A 22,056-nucleotide genomic window follows, 5' to 3' on the forward strand; every position below is an offset into this window, starting at 1 on the left:
ATGATAACAATCCATAAATGAAATGAAATGTTTAGAAAAGTGAAGGATTAACTTTTCTTTTAGAAGTCCTCATGAAGAACTAGACTATTACTCACTGAATATGTTATAATAATGATTGTTTTCATATGTAGTTTGGCCTAGATGGCTGCGGAGGTCTCTTCCAGCTCTAAATTGTGTGATAATTTATAGAATGATAAAAACATCGAGAGATTTTTTTCATAAGTGTATATATAAGGAAAAAAAAGAACTTTTTATTGGTTGGGAAATATCTAAATAAAACTATGACATAAGAAATGATAAATAAAAAGAATTCAGAGAAACACAAGAAAATTTATTGGAACTGATACATCATAAAGTAAGGAAAACAATATGCATAGTGATTACACAGATATAAATGGAAAAGAACAGTAACATTAACACAATGGAATACTGTAAAGCTTATCTCAAAGAGCAAATGACCCTTTGAATGCATTTTGACTTCATAAAATGACTTCTTTGCAAAAAGATATGGAATATGACATATATAACCAGACTAAATTAATGCTTTGGATGGTTTTGCTGCACAAATTTTTCCCCTCTTTTAAGAAAATATTCTTATTATTCTTCAGTAGGAGGCATTGCCTACTCTAGGTAGGAGATTGAGTAGAGATAGATTCAGCAAAATTAAAGGTAATATGAAAACTAAAAAAATCCATTAAAAACTTAAATTTTTTAAAAGGAAAAAGCTTTATTTGAAAAGGAGTGTGCTAGACACTAAAATAGATGCAAAGATGAATGGCCTTTGACTTCACGGGGCTTACAATTTAAAAAGAGTAGTAAAATATGTATAGAAATGAACATAATAAAACATAGAATGTGATAAATGCAAAAAATAAGCTATCTCCACGAAAAAATAAGTGTGTGTGTGTGCGTGTGCGTGTGTGTGTGTGTGTGTGTGTGTGACTATAGCATATTGAGAATGATGACTTGAATTAAAATGTCTCTTACTTCTACATCAGAGGCATCTATTTCAAGCATAAATGATTGATCTAGGTTTAAATAATTTAGCAAAAGATCAAGTGAATTGTCTCTTAGTTGGTTATTGTCCTCTATTTTTGAAGAGGACCAAAATGATATCATTATGTTAGATTTACAATGAGTCCAACTGTGGCTGATCAGACCAATACAAGCTTGGAAGGCTCTTCCACAGGTCAGGCACAAATATTTGGGATGGAGTCTTTAATTTTGCACATTCTCAATGTACTTTACTCAAAGAATACAACACTCTCTTTAATTTGATTGTTATGCTGGGCAATCTTTGCCAACATCTCTTGTATCATGCAGCATCTCTTATGTCACGCAATCAATTCCAAAGTAGTTCAGAGGAATTTTCGCTTAATTTCCAATAGAATACAGACTCCTCAAGAGCAAGAATTGTTTCATTCTTGTCTTTGAATTCCTGGTACTTAGCATCACTTCTGAGACATAGAAGGCACATATACCTTGATTGATTATTCTAAAATTGACTCTCCCATTTTTATGACCAATGATATTTAAGCAGGTTTATTGGAGATATTTTCAGGTCAAGGAAATGCAGCATAGTAGTAATCCTGAGAAGTGTTAGATATCTTTGATTGTTAATGGTCTCCTCAACTGAATTGCTGCTAGAAAGAACAGTAGGCCAAGAGTCAAGAAATGTGGGTGATTGCCCTGGCTCTGTCAAGAAATTTTGTTATATGGGACATATAATTTTACCTCAGTAGTCTTCATTATCTATATTTTGTACATTTTATTTAAGATACCTCAACTTTTCTATAGTCATCTAATTTGATCTCATAAGTATCACTTAGACCTGGTGGGATAAAACCTAAAACTATAGCTCTGGATGGGTGTATCTTAGTCACAGAAACAAGATAGGAAAAAAGGAGAGGAGGAGGCAGTGATGTATCAGGGATGTATACTACAGACCACAGGATTAAAAAGAGAAAATGAGGACCTAAAATAGATGTATAGAGACTTCAATTATCCAGACAGTTGAGATATTTGTGCCCAAAGCAGAGCAATAAATAACTTCTTGACTTAACTCAGTAATAACTTTATCTTTCTAAAGGCAAAGGAATCAACAAAGTGAGATTTTGTTTAGAATCTTATTCTAATTATCAGGAAAAAAATTAGTTGCTGGTAGATTGGATTGGATTGGTTTAAATGACCATTTCATTCTAGAGTTTATGAATGAGAGAAGGAAACTTGAGTAGTCTGACTTATACACTACACTTGGAAGAAAACATTTCGTCAAAGAGAAAAATTAATTAGTATCCTATTGACTAAGAAACTTTGGGGAAAGTCATTGTAGGAGGGATGAAAAAATTCCCAAGAATGAAATCTTGAATGAAAAAATGCCAATGAGGAAGGGAAATGGGTCTTGTCTGAAGAGTCTGAGGTCTACACATAGAGAATACCAACAAAATTAGATTTTTGAAGGACAGGTAAAGGTGAACAGGTCAGCTAACAGAAGATGCATGAAACCAGAACTTTGTTCCTATAAAGTTAACATTGGGAATACTAATTCAAAATAAGTTTGAAAGAGCAGTGAGAAAATCTGGGGACAATAAAATAGATTTTTGAAAAAGCTAGTTTAAAAGAAAAAATGAGAATCAAAAGTTTGTCATACATGGCTGTATCAAAGATGACTGACAACAAAGAGAAAGTAGAGCTATTTAATTCTTATTTCATCTATTTTCTCAAGAAGAATGTATTTTACCCTGGAAATGACAGAATAAAAATAATGAGTTTTTAATGTAATGAGATTGTAAGGAGATTGTAAGAGAATACTTTGCTACTATTAATAAATACAAGTCACCCAGATTAATTCTACATTTCAATACTGAGGATGGGGGGCCAGGTGTGACTGCTAAGTCATTAGCAGTGGTTTATAAAAAAATAAATAAAAGGCAGAAAAGTGGATGTATCACAAGATTGAGAAGGACAAATGTGATGATTTGAAGAAAAGAAATAGTTTCAGTCTACAAAGTATGACTGGGAACTTGATTCGAATTCTTGGGAAAATTCTCAAAATGTATTCTTAATGGGATGGTGAGCAAATATTGAGGAAGGGAAGCCATGATTACAAACTGGATCATTGGCCTGAATCTAAGAAGATGAGATTTAATAGGGATGAATGTACAGTTGTACTCTTATGTATTTAAAAAATAACACCATAAATACAATATTTGAAGAAGTATGGTTAAACAACAGTTTTTTCTGAAAAAAAAAATCCGAGGATTTTAGTGATCTGCTAGTTCAACATGAGTCAATAATGCAAAGGAGCAGTCAAGAAAGTTAATAAGTCCTTGGGCTAAAATAAGAAACCAATGCATTCCAAAACAGGTGATAGTCCAACTGCATTCTGCCTTCAACAGACTTGTGCATTGGATTCATTTCTGAGCACCATTATTTATTTATTTGTTTGTTTTGCTGGGGCAATTGTGGTTAAGTGACTTGCCCCCGAGTATCCCAAAGCTAGGAAATGTTAAGTGTCTGAGGTCAGATTTGAACTCAGTTCCTTCTGACTTCAAGGCTGGTGTTGTATCCACTGCACCATCTAACTGCCCCTGAGTACCATTATTTTAAAGAGACATTAATAAGTGGGTGAGTGTGATGACCTTGTATTTAAAATCAGCTGGAGTCAGGAATTCAGGTTAGGGGAAAATCTTCTATCTTTATTCTTTGTGGAGGTGAAGAAGGATCATAGGTGAAGGAGGATCAGAGGTGAAGGGGAAATCACAATAGCAATGTGAGCTGCAACAAGAAGCCAGCCAGCAGTCTCTTCCACCTCCCTCTCTGCTCCCCTGCCTCCACCCACCAAAATCGTCATTTCCTATACAACACATCAGGACTTGCACAAATAGGGCAGGGGCCATTCTTTCTCTAAGCATATATATTAATAGAGTATGGTCCAATTAATATTTAGCCTCATGTGCTTGGGACCTTAGTGCATCAACCCGAGCTTCAGCCCATTACATCTCCTGCTTTCTTTTGTTTTAGAACACAGGTGGTCATGCCATCCCTGACTCCTCAGGGAGGTCAGAGCCCCTAAGGGGAAGTGATCACATCCTCCCTGACTTCTCAGGAAGGGAGATGAAAAGCACCAAAGGAAGGTGGGGGTTGCTAGCGGGTTTCTAGGCTGAAGGGTCTTATTATCCACAAACCCATCAAAATGGGAGGTATTACACAAGCACATAGCAATAACGCAGAGGTTGTTAATGATGACCCTCCCCACAGTCAGTGCAGGCTCGATGTGGTGTAACAAACATGAATTGTACATGCAAGTAGTGATATAACAAACAATATAAATAAATATGGTGGTGTAAAATATTTCCAGAAGTCCTAGAAGGAGGGTATGTAAACAACAGTCACACATACGCCTTCTTCAGCAGCCAAGAGATAGTCCAAAACCAATCTATTGTCCATTGCTTCACATGTCAGGGAATCCAGTGATCCCCCCAAGTTTTTGAAGTTCTGCAAAAGCCTTTTTATGTGTTAGGGAATCCAATGATTCCAGTGGATTTTGAAGTCCTCCATTTCTCAGAAAATCCAATGATTCCTGAGGGCTTTCAAGTCCTACAACAATCTTATGTCTCAGAGAATCCAATGATTCCTGAGGGTTTTGAAGTCCAACAATTTTCTATGTCCATGAGTCAAACGCCATAACTGCCATGCTCTTTCAATGGTGAGCACAATCAGCAACAGAACCACCTGATATTTCTTGGGTCTTCTCCTTCGTTTCAAGGGTCTGCTCCATCTCTCTGCGATGGACAAGGCGAATACGGCTCGTTGGCACCCATCTGATTCCTTCTCCACCTGTAGAGATATAAGCAAACCCTCTCCTCCAAGCAGTTAGCCTATCTTGTCCCTTCCATTCACCACTTTCTGGGTCTCTCCACATCACTTGGCAATTATCTAAAGATAGTGGAGCTGCTCACATTGGACACTGCCCTTCCAGTGGGTTATAAAACCTGTCTGCTGGAGCCAGTGCATCTTTGTCAAAAATCAAGAAATTAATAGTATAAAGGGTTAGATTTAAAACTTCTCTAGAGTTACCTGTGGTTCCCCCTTTCTTTTGTTTTTGGAGGAACTTCTTAATGTCTCTGTTTCTCCTCTCTACTATTGCTATCCTTGAGGATTAAAAAGTATGCCAGTGGTGTGTAAAATCTTATACTGTGCAGAAAAATGTGCAAAATATTTGGAAGTATATGCAGGACCATTGTCTGTTTTTATTGCTTGTGGCACACCCATAATGGCAAATCTTGTGTGAGGAATTCAGTGACCACTCAGACTGTCTCTTTTGCTGCTGGTAATGCAAAAGTGAATCCTGAAAAGGTGTCTACTACAACATGTATAAAAGACAGATGACTGAAAGATTTATAATGGGTCACATCCATTTGCCAGATTTCATTGGGTCTCAAACCACGAGGGTTTTTTTCCTGGAGGCAGTGTAGGAGTGTGGAAAGGAAGGCAAGCCGTATAAGCTTTTACTATGCTCCTAGCTTCCTTTCTTGTTATTCCAAATTGTAAATGTAAAGCTCGAGCAGCCTGATGATATTTAGAATGAGATTCCTGGGCTTTTTGGAATAAAGGAGTATTGACCAACTAGTTAGAAGGCTATCTGCCTTTGAATTACCATCAAAAATGGGACCTGGAAGTCCACTCTGAGAGTGGACATGCAAAATATAAATCTTACCTGGATGCTTTCTCCCTTGCTCTTGAAGCTTCTTAAAGAGCTGATATATATTAGAGACTGCAAATTTTATTTGAGTTGTGGCAATTCTTTGTACCACACCTACTGAATAGGCCGAATCAGATATTATATTTATGTCTCCTGGATAATAAGTAAGAGTTAGAATGATCACATACAATTCATTCTGCTGAATAGACTGAAAAGGAGTTCTGACTACTCTCTTTATAGTTAAGTCATGAGAGTATACAGCACAAATATTATGTTTGGATGCATCTCTAAAGATAGTTGGTCCTTTAAGAGGAACTTTAGAAACTTTTTCTTCAAGAATCCATTGCCAATTATGTAATAGTCTGGTTGTCTTTAATGGAGACCCATGTATAAAATTTGGAGCCATGGCTAATAAAATTTGCCACTTTGGGATGGTCTCACAGCACACATTAATTTGTGTATTGGTATAAAAGATGTATATCTTGTCAGGTCTTGTCCCAGATAATTGTACTGCTCACTTAATGGCCTTTACTAAAATTCTAGCCACAAGCACTGGGTAAGGAGTAAGGCTTTGTTCTGGTTGTGCCAGAAAGTTCACCCAAACAACTGGATCTGTTTAACTCAGAAAAAAGAAGCATTATGGGGGTATATGATAGTTGTCTCAAGTATTCAAAGGTGTGTTGTGGAAGAAATACTAGGTTTATTCTGTTTGGCTAAAAATGAACAAGGAATAGAATTGCACAAAGGGCAATTTGTAAGTGACATAAAGAAAAACGCCTTAATGATTCATTCAAAGGTAGTGATTCCTTGTCTATATGAGTTGTACTAAATAACTTCTAACCCCCAAAATCTGTGTTCTTATAATTAATCAATCAACAATCATTTGTTAGACATTTACTATGCATCAGGCACTAGAAAGGCAAAGATACAAAGAAAGCATTTGTGGGGTTAATTTGAATATTAAGTGAGTTATTTGAGAGTATAGTTGGGGTTTGAGAAGATGCATTGTAATATTAATAATACTAAAATAATTATGATAATAAATTAATAATTGCTATTATTATTAATCCTTTTCCTTACATGTAGGTGGAGTACACTTTACAATTTATAAACTGTTTTCCTTATAACTATTTTATGAAGCATATTACCATATTCTTATTTTTAAGATAAAGAAACTGAGGTAGAAAGAAGTAAAGCTATTTGGCCATAATTACATGGACACAAAATGCCAGAAACCAGCATTTTTTTTCTTATTCTAAAGGAAGCATTCTTTCTTCATAGTAGACTGGTGGACAGGCCTGGAATATGGGGCATGAAGGAAGAATGATCTAGATATAGGTGACCTTTTGAAGGAAAGATCTAGGATATAAAAATAGATCACCAGGATTGAAGAACCAGTAGGCTAAGAGATATATAGGAGTTGTTGCTGTTGCTGATGATGATAGTGATGATGATGATGATAATCTTTCATTTTCAAAGAAGACCACTGATATCCATCAGGATGCTTTCCAGACTTGCACATAAATTGCATATGAGTAGGGCAGAGCTGCCCAAACTCACTCTTTCCTCCAGAGCCCTTGAAGTCCAGCAGTGAGACAAAGATCAAGACAGTATTTGTGGAGAAGGAGGGGAATTGATCAATGAGTATAATTTTAGGAAAATTAAAGCAGAATCATCTTTGCTCCTCACTCCATGTAATGGAAAATATAAATCTCTCAGGGTTTTACTAATATCTTTATTTTGAGGCATTTCTTCACCAATGTCCTAGACTAATCATAGTTGCTTCTTAACCTGCAAAATATATGCTAATATAGGTTTGTGGTTGTTGAGATAAAGAGATGTTGTATATTCCCCTCCACTGACAATTTTGCTTTAAGCAAATTTTGGTTCTGAATTTTTCTCACCATCCCCAGACAAATATTAGCAAATGCTGACTGCAACATTAATCTTAGCAAGTTCTTGCTTTAATAGAGCTACTGAGAACTTGCCACAAAAATAATTTTGGGGAGAGAAATGTTGAACCATTCACATAGCATCATTGCTTTTTTGTGATTTGTCGTTTGTATTTCGCAAAGGGTTTTAGAAAAAACATTTATTTCATCTACCCACTGAGTTCTAACAGTTCTATGCAATGATCTGAGCTTCTCTCAAGTCAGTTGTTGCATTAAGAATATCAACTATCAAGATGTTGTAAATATAAAATGAGATAATGTTTGTAATGTATTTTGTAAACATTAATGTTCTATGTAAGTTCTATTGTCATTATTATCAGTACAATGTGTCAAAAACAAATGCTACATTCATATTGTTGTATTTGTTTGTGTTTCTATAGGAAAGAGTCACAAAAATACATCTCTATTATTACACAAGGGTGATTCCCATGACCAAAGTTCTTATCCACTCTTGGGAGCTGGAGAAATCCAGGGGGGCACTTGGTTTACAACCACACCTGCAGGCAATCGAATTGGCACCAAGGGATTAGAAAGACTACCAGATCTGACACCGTATCTGTCATTTCAGGCAACAGATCCTGTTGATGGAACGGTACTGTGCATTTTTTGATTGCTTTAAATTCTTGTATGAAGTCTCCAAACTTGTTGGAACTCCATGGGTGTTCATTGCCAGCTGTCTCCTGTCTGCAACAGGGGAATGGCAAAGATAAATACACACACACACACACACACACACACACACACACACACACACACGAGGTATACACTGTAAATTGGAGGTAATCTTCGACAAAAGACTTAGCCAGAAGAAAAATGAGAAAACAGGATTTCAACTGAATATTGAAGGAAGCCAGAGAGGCCATGAGGTGGAGACAGAGAGCATTTTAAGAATGGAAACCAGTCAGTGAAAACACAAATTCAAGAGTTCTTGAAACTCTTAGATAAAAAAGAATAACAAAAAAGTCAGTGTCAGTAGATCATAGAGTCTTGTAAAAAGAGAAAAGTGTAAAAAAGCCAAAAAGGTAGGAAAGGATGAGATTATGAAAAACTGCAGAAGCCCAAAAGAAGATTTTATATTTGTTCTTAGAAGTGACAGGAAACTACTGGAGTTGATTGAATGGGGTCAGACCTGCACTTCAGGAAAATTACTTTGACAGTTGACTGAAGGATGAACTAGAGCTTTGAGAGACTTTGTGGGGCAGACCGACCAGCAGTTATTTCAATAGTCCAGTCAATAGCTGAATCAGAAGAGAGAATGGATTATATGAGAGAGATCTTTCAAAGGGAGAAATGATAGGACTTCATCTTAGATTGAATATGTGGAATGAGTAGTGGATGACCCAGATTACAATCCAGGGTAAATGGTAGGATGGTGGTACCATCAACAATAGTAAGGAAATTAGGATATGGGAAAAGTTGTAAGGGAAAGATAATAAGTTTCATTTTAGATATGTTGAGTTTAAAATATCTACAGGACTTCCAATTTGGGAAAGATGGATAGATAGATAGATTGATGATGATGATGATGATGATGATGATGATGATATGTTGATGATGATGTCAATAGCATTTGCACATCTCTTTATATATACCTCATTTGACTTGCATAACATCCTTGGGAGATAGATACTATTATTATCCCCATTTTACAATGAAGAAATTGAGGCAGATGTAGGTCAAATGACTTGCACAGGGTCATACAATAAGTATCTGAGGTCAGATTTAAACTCAGATCTCCCCAAAACCAAGACAAAGCAGTTGGGAAAATGTGAGACTGATGGCCAGGAGAGAGCTTAGTGGGCAAATACATCTAAGAATCTTGTTATAAAGATTATAATTGAATTCATAAGAGCTACTGAGACCACCAAGTGAAATGATATAGAGGGAGAAAAGAAAAGGACCAAGAACACGCTCTTGAGACATTATAATAAATATATTTTTAAAATATAATTAATTTTAATTATTTACTTATAACTAATAATGAAACAGATATATATATATATGTATATATATATAAAACAAAATCATTCTTAACTAACTTTTCAGTTTATTCATTACCTAAGACCAGAAACTCATATCACAAGTTATATATCACCCAAAGTGTGAGACATTTTTTTCTTGAAAGACAACTTTTTTTCCCCTCAATGACATATACATTCAACACTGGAATTCACAAATACAGAAACACAAAATTCCCCAAGTAATCAGATTTCCCAGAGCTATTTTTCACTACAATAGATTATAAAGCCTCTCCCAAACTCCCATCCTACTTTCTTCAGAAATAGATATCTATGCCAACATAATATAACAGAACATCATAAAAACCAGAAGCTCTCCCTGACCCCAGGAAAATCATTTAAGACTATGAGGTATGGACATAGAGCTGATCTCTATCAGGGAGGAAGAATTTCATACTGATAATCAGAAATGCAAAAAAAAATTGGCTTCAGAAAGGAGCTAGTAAGGGGTATGATAGCAAATCACCAAAGTTAGTTATAAAAGACAGAAAACTCTCGAGTGAAATGTGAAGTGCGCTGGTAACAAGACTACATTTGGAGTCTGTGCATCTTACCCATTTTTACCAGTTGTCCCCAATGCCTAGAATGCTCTTTCCCATTTTTGCCTATTAGATTCCCTGTATCCCAGAAAAGTCTCAGCTAAAACTTCTACATTTTATAGGAAGTTATCCCAATCTCCCTTAATTCTAGTGCCTTTCTTCTATTATTTCCAACTTATCTCACACACACACACACACAGGCACACATGTATTGTTTGTATGTTATTTGCTTGTTATCTTACCCATTAAACTATGAGCTCCTGCAGAAGGGCTGTCTTCTGCCTTTCTTTGAATCCCCAGCAGTTAATACAATGCCTATCACATAATAGGCACTTATTAATATTTATTGACTGACTATGTGGTTGCACTAGAAAATCACTGAGATCCCTTCCAACTCTAAAAATCTGTGTTTAGGCAAACCATCATATAATTTTTTCTCTTTTTCCATCTAATTTTGTGTGGACCAGAAGCTTCACTGCTTAGATAACCTATTCATCTAAAGCAAAGAAACTTAAATTTTTTCCCAAATTTCCCTCAAAGTCCTGTGAACAAAAATTATCCATTAACTTGTTTATAATTTACAACCATTAAAAGATTCTAGATCTTACTACAGTTGTCATAATAATATGCATACTTGAGTATTGCTATTAGGCAATCTATGGCCATGAGGTTTACCATCACTCTCCCTTCTCAATTCAGGTGATGACAACAAGAGAAGACAAAGTGACTATTGTGATCAAAACTGATGGGACAAGAATAGTGGATCATGCTGATGGTACCCGAATTACAACTTTCTATCAGATTTATGAAGACACTATTGTACCTTCAAATGAACTAGAAACAAGTAAGTTTACACCAACTGATCACACAGATAGTGAATGTTCCACATAGTTATCTTGCAGTTTTGCTTTATCAGAGCATCATCAGATTTTAACTTGTTTGGATTCTCAGATGAACATATCAGCCTAATTATATTCACTACTATGATCACAATTGACCTATAATCATAATTTCCAGTAAATCACATGCCATTTATATATCACTCTATGGTGCTCACTTGCACTTCCACTACTGAGTTTCCTTTCTTTGATCCTTACATAATAGTGCAAATCTACCTGAAGCATGATGCTTATATGTCCCCTTTGCTCCAAAATGTTCCTTTGGAATGAGGTTTTTCTCCTTTGCCATTGACAATACCCTATAGGATAATCAATTGACATATATTTATAAAGTGCATTTTCTGTACCAGGTACTATGAAAGGTGCTGGAGATACAAATACAATTTATGAAATAATCCCCTACTCCCATGAAACACCATCTCAGCAATATCTATGGGGTCATAGTATTTAAAGCTGGAAGCCTTGAGAGATCAACTGGGGTAAAAAGAGTTTCAGTTGAACTGCCCAGAGTCATGCAGGCAGACCTATGTCTTCTGTCTCTCAATCCAAGGTTCTTTCCATATTTGTCACCATGACTTAGGTTTCAAATTTGCTTTAATAATTTTTCCATATGCTTAACATTGGTGCCTAGACATCTAGGATCATGATTGTCATATCTGTCCCTTCTTCTCATACCATTGTGTCTTGTGAATTACTGGGAAATTTCATTGTTCTTCTTCTGAATTACTCTTCATATGCTATCTAGCTTAGTCATTGTATTTGGGTACTTTTCCCTCTGTGTGCTTCATTCTCAATCTAGTTTTCTTGATCAGATTAGCAAGATTTCAAGCAAATGTATTATTTCAGATCTGCCGAAGAACTATATCATTCTATATCAAAAGTCCATTATTCCTCTGGAGTGTAGCCAGAAAACCAAATCTTCTTCTTTGATTTAATTTTCTTTCATAAATTTTCATTTAGACCCATAGGTTGCTAAAGCTATAAGAAATTGTCAAGGTTATCTAGTCCTCAGCTTCTTAAACCATGGATCATGACCCCATATGAGGTCTCATAACTGAATGAGGGGGGGTCATAAAATTATGATTTATTATAAATAAATGTTTGATTTGTGTATCTATATTATGTACCTCTCTATCCAGGATCATATAAAAATTTCTTGTGTGAAAAGCAGTTGAGAGTAAAAAAAGTTTAAGAAACCCTGAAATCATCTACTTCCTTCATTTGTGGAGATAATAAAGTCAAGGATCAGAGGAGTGATCACTTGCTCTCAAGTCACACAGCTAGTAAAGGGCTAAACAGGTCTCCTGATCCGTGAATGTGGTCCTACTTGCCGTGTCCTCATTTACTAAACAGCAGTGATGAACATAACAAACAGATGTTTTCATCTTAGGATCCGTGTTCAATTCAAAAACAAATTTGAGCTCAAGTTCTTTTATTTGCTTAAACATATTAAACATTGTTTCCAACACAGAACAAAGTAGCCTTGGCAGAAAGAAATGACAAATCCTGATTCCCAGAACATCAGAAAGTCATGCATTATGAAAGAGAGCATCCCAAATAGGATTCCCAGATTTCTTGCTACTTTTCAATTATGTGCTTTTCAAAAGAGCCCCATAGAATGAAGAGAACCTTATCTAGACTGGTGTCTAAAGTCCATTCCCTACCCTTGCACCACTTCAAACACGACTGCCTATATTTGCTCTTAGACGAATCCTCATGGTCCATCACCAGGCAAGTGAAGTGTATGCGAATAGAGAGCCCTCATTATGCTTCTGTTATTACAAACTGTGAGGATAGCAGCTGCTGTGCCACTTTTGGAGATGGAACATCAATTATTGCAAAGCCACAAGGGACATACCAGGTGAGCCAAGGTGAAGGGGTAGAAATGATTCCAATTGTATGAGTGAAGCTTCCCAGTGATCCTTTGCCTTCCAAATGTTCTTTTCATGCTCTCTTTTCCATATATATTTCTAGCAAAAATATAGACCATTGTTGTTAATATCCTTATTAGCTATCTTTTAAGGATCTATAAGAATTAATATAGATAGATAGATATAGATAGATAGATGGATGAACAAATTATGTAATTTTATAAATAAGTCAATAGGCGCATTAAGGACTTAATCTGTATTAGACACTAGACTAAGCACTGGGAATACAAGGAAAACATTTTTTTAAAACAGTCCTACTCTAAAGGAGCTTGTATTCTAATGGTGGAGAAAACATGCTTAAATAGGTACATGCTCCACTTATAGCTGTAAAAACCTTGGAAATGATCTAGTCTTTATTTTACAAATGGAGAAATTGAGGCCCAGAAATGGGAAATTATTTTCTGCGAGTTGCCCAGGTATAAATGATGAAGCTGGGATTCAAATCCTAATCCCTTAATCCAGTATTCCTTTCACTGGCCAGTGTTGCTTCAAGCTTCACAATATTCCAGTTTTATGGTTGAGGAAATTATGGTTCAGAGAAAGCGATTTACTCAAATTTGCATAGCTGAAAATATTTTCAAGAAAGTCACATTCTAGTGAGGCATCTAAGACTAGCAAACACAAATCAAATATGAATTAGACATTAACCTGATTCATATTGACTTCTGGAAAGGGGTAACATCCATTTCTATCTTCCTCTCTCAGCTCCCAAATCTAAATGTCCCAGGCTCCCAAAACTAAATCATGTTTGGGTGAAGTGTCAAGAATTCAATAAAATTTGTCCCAAGGCTAAGTTGGCTTCCTGAAGGAGGAGAAAAAATCCCTGTTAAGACCTAACCATATAATTTCAGGCATGAGCCTGTGGTCTATCAGACTAAACAAATAGGCAGGTTCCATTAAGCAACAGAAAGTAGCTCCATTATGTGAAAACTTGCCTTAGAATAAAAAGGAACCATCACCAGCTGATTGGTAACTGCTGATGAATTTTTTGGCACCCTATGAAACCTATCAAACAAAACCAAATACAAGACACACTCTATCCAATGGAGTCTCCTATTTCTGCAGTGACAGACAAAGTCTACTTTTGTGTTAAAATGTTCTAAGAATCATGCCAATTTTAAATGTCTCTAAATGTTCATTTAACTTCTGGTCCTTAAAATGTAAAAATTTTAGCTATTTAATGAGTGAATATGCTATAGGAGGCATTTAATCATTGACATTCTTGCTTTAAATAAAACCAGAAGAAGCTACAGTTACATGGAAATATGGCTCATAATTTCTCCTTCGAGAGTAAGCAAGAGTTAGTTTCATCTTGCATCCCACATAAAGAAAATTACACATTATATGCCAACATCTGTTGCGAAAGAAGGAGGCAAAGACATTCTTTGAAGAATTGGACAAGATTTTTAAGTCAACATTATCCTTCATGCTCTGACTTTAATGAGACAGAGGATGAAGGATGACAATGGCCAAAAATGTTCATGATCATGAAATGTCAAAGACCAAAAGTTTACTCAGAAACCTCCTGATTATATAATAATAATGTTTTCTCCAAGGCAATTCAAATAACTTTTCTAAAATTGAAATTGACTATTTTTAATATTCAGAAAATTACTGCTTATCAACATATAAGTTATTTAAGAATTAGCTGTCCATGTTTAGGTAGATCATCAACTAATTTAATACATCAATATCAAAATCGATACCAACCAAGGAAAGGTAAAGGATGAGAAGATATTGGGTGGGATTACAGAAGCTACAAATTAACCTCAGAGGCCAAGGTAGCTGTTTCTACTTTTTGATAGTTCTATTTATTAGGAAATGTTTCCTTTATCAATCCATCCACAAGCATTTATTAAGAGACAACTATGTTTTAGAACAATAAGTAAATGAGAGACATACAAAGGCAAAATGAAATAATCCCTGTCCTCACAGAATTTACTATATTGTAGGAAATAAATACTTAAGTAAATTTATAAATACAAAAAGCAGTTTGTGGGGCACTAGAATCCAGCAGTGGCTGAGGGAATCATCTGGGTTACTTAAAACAAAAAGGAAAGAAAGCTTCTTGTGAATGCCCTCAATTTTTTCAGCAAAACATGAGGGTTTTTTTTTCAGTATAACATGATTTTCTCAATGGGGAGGGTCACTGGAAGAGGCTCCATAGGTAGTTTCCTGGGAATCATGAACAAGTTAAGAGAACTACTATCTATGGTGAGTGCGATAGTGAATTAATTAAGGAGGTCTAAAAGAATTGCCTAGGAGTAGTGAATACACAGCTGAGGTTGGGTAACATAAATTTATAGTATATCCAATCAGAATGGTTGGATGTTTTTCTCCATCTTTGTTCAACAGCTTAGGCATAAAAATAATATGGGAGTGATCCAAGCTTAGCAGGGTACAAAGAGGGAAGGAATTCGAGAGAGTAGTGTAAAATTGAACTGGTTCACCAAAGGGTAAAGATGGGGAAAGGTAAAATATATAGAAAGTATACATGTTTTCGCCTGGAAAAAAAATTGAATGTTCAAAGGATTAGAAGTCTTAGTAAAGATGGATAAAGTATAGTGTTTGGTGTTTGTGGCAGAAGGAGAGGTGGAATGATAGTATATTGTGATCAGACAAAGATATTTCACAGTTTATAAACATGGAAATGGTGCATTTGTGAGTGACAGAAAGGTCAAAAATATGACAAGGGAAGTCAATGACTTTACCTTCTGAATTTATGTTTGTCCCTGTGTCTTCCCTCCCCATATGGAAAAACAGAAAGAGGCTAGAATTGGGGAGGGAAAACTTGTGAACCCCAAACCCCAGAGCTATTTGATATTTAGGGCATAGCATAATACCTACTGGTTTGTGCTTTACTCTTAACAAGTTTGTGGCTAATTTCTTGTCATATGGAATAATGTTCTAAATCATTACTGATTAGAGTAATGCAAATTAAGATAATTCTAAGGTAAACACTTCACACCTCTCTGATTGGCCACGATTCCAAAAAAAGATAATGATAAATGTTGGAGGGGATATGGGAAACTGGAATATTAATACATTGTTGGTGGAGTTGTAAAGTGATTTAACCATTCTGGAGAGCAAGCTGGACCTATGACCAAAAGATTATCAAATTGTGCAAATCCTTTGATCCAGCAATGTCTCTACCAGATCTATATCCCAAAAAAATGATAAAAAAGGAAAAGGATCCACATGAGCAAAAATGTTTATAGCAGTATTTTTGTAGCATCAAGAAACTGGAAACTGAGTGGATACTCATTAGTTGGGGAATGGCTGAATAAGTTATGACATATGAATGTAATGGAATATTATTGTTCTATAAGAAATGACTTTTTATAGAAAGGAGTCTGATTTCAGAAAGGCTTGGAGAAACTTGCATGAATTGATGCTAAGAGAAGTAAGTAGAACCAAGAGAACACTGTACACAGCAACAAGATTACACTGAATGTGAATCACAACATAATATTTCCAGCTTTTTGTTGTTGTTTGCTTATTTTTCCATTCTCATTTTTCCCCTTTTTGATCTGATTTTCCTTGTGCAGCATGATAAATGTGGAAATATATTTAGAATAATTGTATGTTTAACCAATTATGGATTACTGGCTGTCTAAGAGAGGGAGGGAGAGAAATTATATAAAGTTTTGCAAGGTTGAATGTTGAAAATTATCTTTGTATTTTGAAAAATAAAAAAATATTATTATTTTAAAAAACAAGTTTGTGGCTAGTGAATTTGATAAACTTTGTTCTAATAGTGAGTTCCAAGATTCTTTAAAGAGTAATAAAAACAATCTTGCTGCCTTCTTTCTAGGTGTTACCTCCCACCACTGGTTGTCTCTCCATTGATAAGGATTGTTCAGCTATTTATTCTCATGAATCAAACAGTGACACCCTCTATCAACCTTTCAGCCAGCGTGAGCAGCTAAGAGCCAGCAGGTATATTATGAAGCACACTTCTGAAATAATCTGTGAAGTTCTAGATCCTGAAGGAAATGTTTTTCAGGTAAATAGTCTTATGTTCCCAAATAAGGATATTGGATTAGATAGCCTATAATTTTGATCCTAAAATCTTATAAATTAAAAATTATAGAAGGCTGATATGTTTCATTTTATTCCCAAGTGTGACATCCACATACATAGAGAAGCACATACGTACATACACACATACATGTCCAGAGGCAAAATGGATGTCAAAAGTTTTTAAGACCAACTACACAAATGAAAGAGGAAAAAGGGCAGGAAAGAACAGAGATTTCAATTTATGTCAACAGAACAGAATAGGGTAAAATGACATTTACTTATTTAAATTTACATTTACTATGACTCATATATTCCTGCTCTAAATCTTCCTTTTCCTTGTCCTTTATTCTTCACTACTTACATAGTAATTTTTAAAATCATAAAAAATTTTTTTATGACTGGGAATCTATTTTCTATTATGCTGTACCCCAGATATTGCCTGATTAGCAACAACGCCACCCTCATTATCTGTCCTATGATTCTACTGCTGAATTAGTATATCCTGATTCTGACCTTAGGGCAGATGTTCAATGCAAAGATTACTATGGAGTCTTTCCTGAGTTCCTGAAATCATATCCCTTATAATAATATCACCTAATTTTCATTGAATAAAGATTAATTTCACTTGAGTCTGCCTATTTACTATGTAAATTGTTTACAATAATTATTCAAATTAATGAAATTTAACAAGTAAAGTTGGTTGCCCTAAAGAATATCTTACCTAAATAGAAACCAAGGCTTCCCCAATGTAAAAAAATGCCCTACTTTTTCAAGTTGAGTGAACAGAAATGTTCTTTATTAATTAAGTCTTTTATTACCCTCTATATATTACTTCACTCTTAGGTCATGGTCGATGGCACCATATCAACTGTTGTCCCAGAAGCAAGCTTAGAGGAGGAGACCATAGAGGAAGAAAGCGAAGATTATGACAGCTTAATGCCTGATAAAATAGAAAAAAATCCTCTTCAAATTTATGGTGAACATGTCCCCAGGTAGTACTTAAAAAGACAGCCCAAAAATCTTTCTTTTAAAATTAAAGGAGATATTTTCATTGTACCCTTTAATTAACTGAATTGTGTTTCCTTAAATAGGTTTTTTGTTATCTATGCGGATGGCTCAGGAACAGAACTTCTTCGAAATAGTGACATAGAAGAGTATCTATCTTTGGCTTATGGGGAATCAACCACTGCGTTCTGCAGGAGCCAGTACAGGAATATCCAGGTAGGAAAGATCAATTGGAAATACATAGAATCAGACAAACATGCCCCTGAAAACAGATATGCATATGGCCTAAGATACATACTCAAAAGATGGTAAATGGAATAGGAAAATGTGGAGAGGTACCCTATAATCTAGAGAAAAACAAATATCTTTGCCATCACTTTCTCTGCCCCAAACAAACTCATTTTAACAGGAAGCTAAGTTTGAATCCTCAGATACTAAACATTGCTTTATCTCAGTGTCTTCATCTGTAAAATAGAAACAATCATAATAATTACACATATCTTTGTTGTAAGGATCAAACGAAATAATATTTGTAGAGTGCTTTGCAAGCACTATAGAAATGCCACTTTAATGTTGTTATATTATTTTTATTATCATTATTGTTCTCCAACTCACTATCTCTTTTACTCCTTCCATCAGCCATCCCTATCCCTAGGATTTCAGAGACCAACTTTATCCCCTTTTCTTCATTCTTATTTACTGTTTTGGGATTAAAGTTGAGAAATCATTTAGGCTTCTGATACATCTTAAATTTAATATGAGGTTTAAGATTGAGTTAAGAGGTTTTTGAGCCACAGGAGATCTTAAAATTCATCTCATCCAAACCCCTCTTCTTTTTTATTTATTATTATAGCTTTTTATTTACAAAACATATACATGGGTAATTTTTCAAAACTGACCCTTGCAAAGTCTTCTATTCCAACTTTAACTCTCCTTCCCTCCACCCCCTCTCCTAGATGGCAGGAGTCTAATACATGTTAAATATGTTAAAGTATATGTTAAATACAATATATGTATACATATTTATACAGTTTATTTTAAATTTATATATCTTGCTACACAAGAAAAATCAGATCTAGAAAGAAAGTAAAAAAAAAAATATCTGAGAAGGAAAACAAAAATGCAAGCAAACAGTAAGAGAAAGAGTGGAAATGTTATGTTGTGGTCCACACTTATTTCCCATAGTTCTCTCTCTGGGTGTAGATGATTCTCTTCATTACTGAATAATTGGAACTGGTTTGAATCATTTCATTGTTTAAGAGAGCCATGTCCATCAGAATTGATTATCATATAGTATTGTTGTTTAAGTCAAACTCCTCTTCTTACAGCTAAAGACACTGAGGTCCAGAGACATAAAGTGATTTGCTGAACATCACACAAGTTATGAATGAGAAAAGCATGGTTAGAAGTCAGGTTTGACTTCACAGCCATTTTGAAGCAAAAAGCAGCTGATAAAAATTTTCAAATGAGCATTTCTTTTTTTTTTTTAATTGTCAATGGATTCCAGTGACATTTATCACATGAATAGAGAGTTTAAGAACGGGAATTTATTTCAAGTGAAGTCCACAACATACAGACACACAAGCCCAAATCATTTGTATGTATCTGCATATTACTACCTATTTGCATGTGTGTTTTTATATGTATTCTGTGCAGAAATCCTAATGGGATTGCCTGTCTCCTCCTTCTAGGCCTGTGGTACCAAGTGGGTGATCATTTATCTGAGTCCATAACTCATGAATTCCCATTTTCACTGACTTTCTCCTGATGAGCCAGCATGAGTCACATGACACTAAAGCAAAGCATTTACTCAAAACAAAGCAGAAATAATAGCAAATAGCTAAAGCAAGCAAGGGAACACTCTGGATTCTTATTTTCCAAGTTATCACCTCCTTACACATTCCTCTTAGTGAGGTTTTCTCTACTTTGCTAACCACACTGGGCTCATTGTGCTATCCCCAACACTCACCACAGTGTATTAGGTAAATATCTGAAGCAGAATTTGATGTTTTTCATTTCCCATTTTGTCATGGCGATTTAAAAGCTTTCACGGTACTATATCAGGGTGGCAACTTCCCCCAGCAGGGACAATATCAAAATAAAGGAATAATGCAAAGATTTTTTTTTTGCTTCTTAGTTAGAAAACAGATGAACACTGGGCATCAATATATCCAACAACTGAACATCAAAGTTAATTCTTGGCCGCCATTTCTTTCCTGTCTCTCTTTTGCTCCTCAAACCTAAGTCCAAGGCTCATCCTGCTATGAGTTCCTTGGCTTCTTATAAAAGGAAATATGCTAACAACTACTGAGCTCTTCACAAAATGTCAGTGAGAGTGAGTTTCCAAAAAAAGATAGAGGACAAGCATGTTCTTTTACATAAAACAAATTTATAACAATAATAAAAATAAAATGATAATAATATCATGTAATAATATGGTATTCATTTTCTCACAATACTTAAACCATGGCATTAAAATGAGTTTAAATGTTGCATACACATGCTACTGTTTTTGCCATGTTAATACTATTTGATATTGTTTAGCCCTGTTAGTGCTGTTATTATCCCCATTTTATAGTGGAGGAAACTGTGAAAAATAAAGCTTAAATGACTTGCCCAGGTGTTAGAATCCTTATAAAATGATGAGTCAGTTGCCTAATTTAGCCTGGTACTTAGCAAATCCTCTAGCTCACTAATGTATTTAAGTACTCATTGGAGTTCACACTTTTGGGAGATTCACAAGTCACTAGTCAGTAAGAGATTCCCAAGTCAGAAACCCACAATCCCACTCTCTCAGAGGAGGAGACGACCTTTGGGAGGTCATATATAAAGAAACTCTTAGAGCTTCAGGGAGTTAGTTCAGTTGAAAAGATTAAGAGAGGGGAGCATCGGTCAGTTCAGAAGAAGCCCACTCTCGGAGGTGAAACCAGATTCATTCACTTCATCTCACATCACTGTGATGGCTGGCCTCCTGCACTTCCCCCACTGAGACCAAGGCTGGTCTGAAAGGCTCTTCAGAAAGCTGACCAGCCCCAGGCAAGGAGACAAGACTCAGAAGGAGAAAATAAAAGTTTGGATTTTATCAGCTGGCTGTATTTGAAGTAATTATTACTCTGAACTGAAACTAAGGCTACCTCTAGAAAACCTCTCCAAGAAACCTGCCCAAAGAGAAGCATAATATTTTAAAGAAGAGAACACCACACCCAGGTTCACATAGATAATAGGCATCTGAAAGTAAGATTTGAATTCAGGTTTTCCTGACTCCAGGTCCAACATTCTATACTCTATGCTTCTAATTGACTAGCTAGTATATGTTTATATGTTTAAAATTGTGCATGAATTTTTTGGGGAGTATTTTTTGTAGTACATATATCTGTGTTTCTTGCTAGGGTTATTGTAATAGCCTCCTAATTCATCTCTCTCAATCTCTAATATCCCATTAACAAAGCTGCAAAAATAATTGTCCGATTCACAAGCCTGGCCATGTCGTTCTGCTACTCCGAAATCATCAATGGGTGCTCACTGTCTATAGGATTAAGCACAAATCCCTTGGCCTAGCAATTAAGAACATCCATATAGTCCAGTACCTCCCTACCCATTCCTGCCTCATTTTATATCACAACATTTTGCATACTCTATGTTCTCAATAAACTTAATTCCCAATGTTCCCTACTCTCTTCTCCTTTTACTTTCTCTTGCCTCATGCTCAATGCTGGTTCTATTTCTATCACTGATTAGTCTTGTGAAATTAAGAAAACTGTACCTTAGTTTCCCTGTCCCACCCAAACTTAAAAACAGACCTATATGGAAGGAAAATTGGGAGTTTTTCTGGGTTATGTGAAGTGCCAGGGCTTGAGGCAGTAGACACTGCCCAAGATTATAAAATTAAACAACTAACAATGTCTGTAAGCCTGGAATAAGGGCTTTCCAGTTGTGCTGGCCCAGAGTCTTAGAGAGACTTTCCATTGTGGAAGAAATTCTGCCA

General features: G+C 35.5%; 1 protein-coding gene across 1 annotated transcript in view; it reads left to right on the forward strand.

Annotated features, from left to right (window-relative positions):
- SPAG17 (sperm associated antigen 17) overlaps window positions 1-22,056 on the forward strand; it is a 249,501-nt gene that overhangs the window by 181,448 nt on the left and 45,997 nt on the right. Inside the window, 7 exon segments of the mRNA XM_051992887.1 lie at window positions 8,037-8,248; window positions 10,913-11,057; window positions 12,819-12,973; window positions 16,858-17,049; window positions 17,910-18,058; window positions 18,158-18,252; window positions 18,255-18,287. Of these exon segments, the coding sequence (XP_051848847.1) occupies window positions 8,037-8,248; window positions 10,913-11,057; window positions 12,819-12,973; window positions 16,858-17,049; window positions 17,910-18,058; window positions 18,158-18,252; window positions 18,255-18,287 (981 nt within the window).

The sequence above is a fragment of the Antechinus flavipes genome, chromosome 4 (assembly GCF_016432865.1).
Source record: "Antechinus flavipes isolate AdamAnt ecotype Samford, QLD, Australia chromosome 4, AdamAnt_v2, whole genome shotgun sequence".
Lineage (NCBI taxonomy): Eukaryota > Metazoa > Chordata > Mammalia > Dasyuromorphia > Dasyuridae > Antechinus > Antechinus flavipes.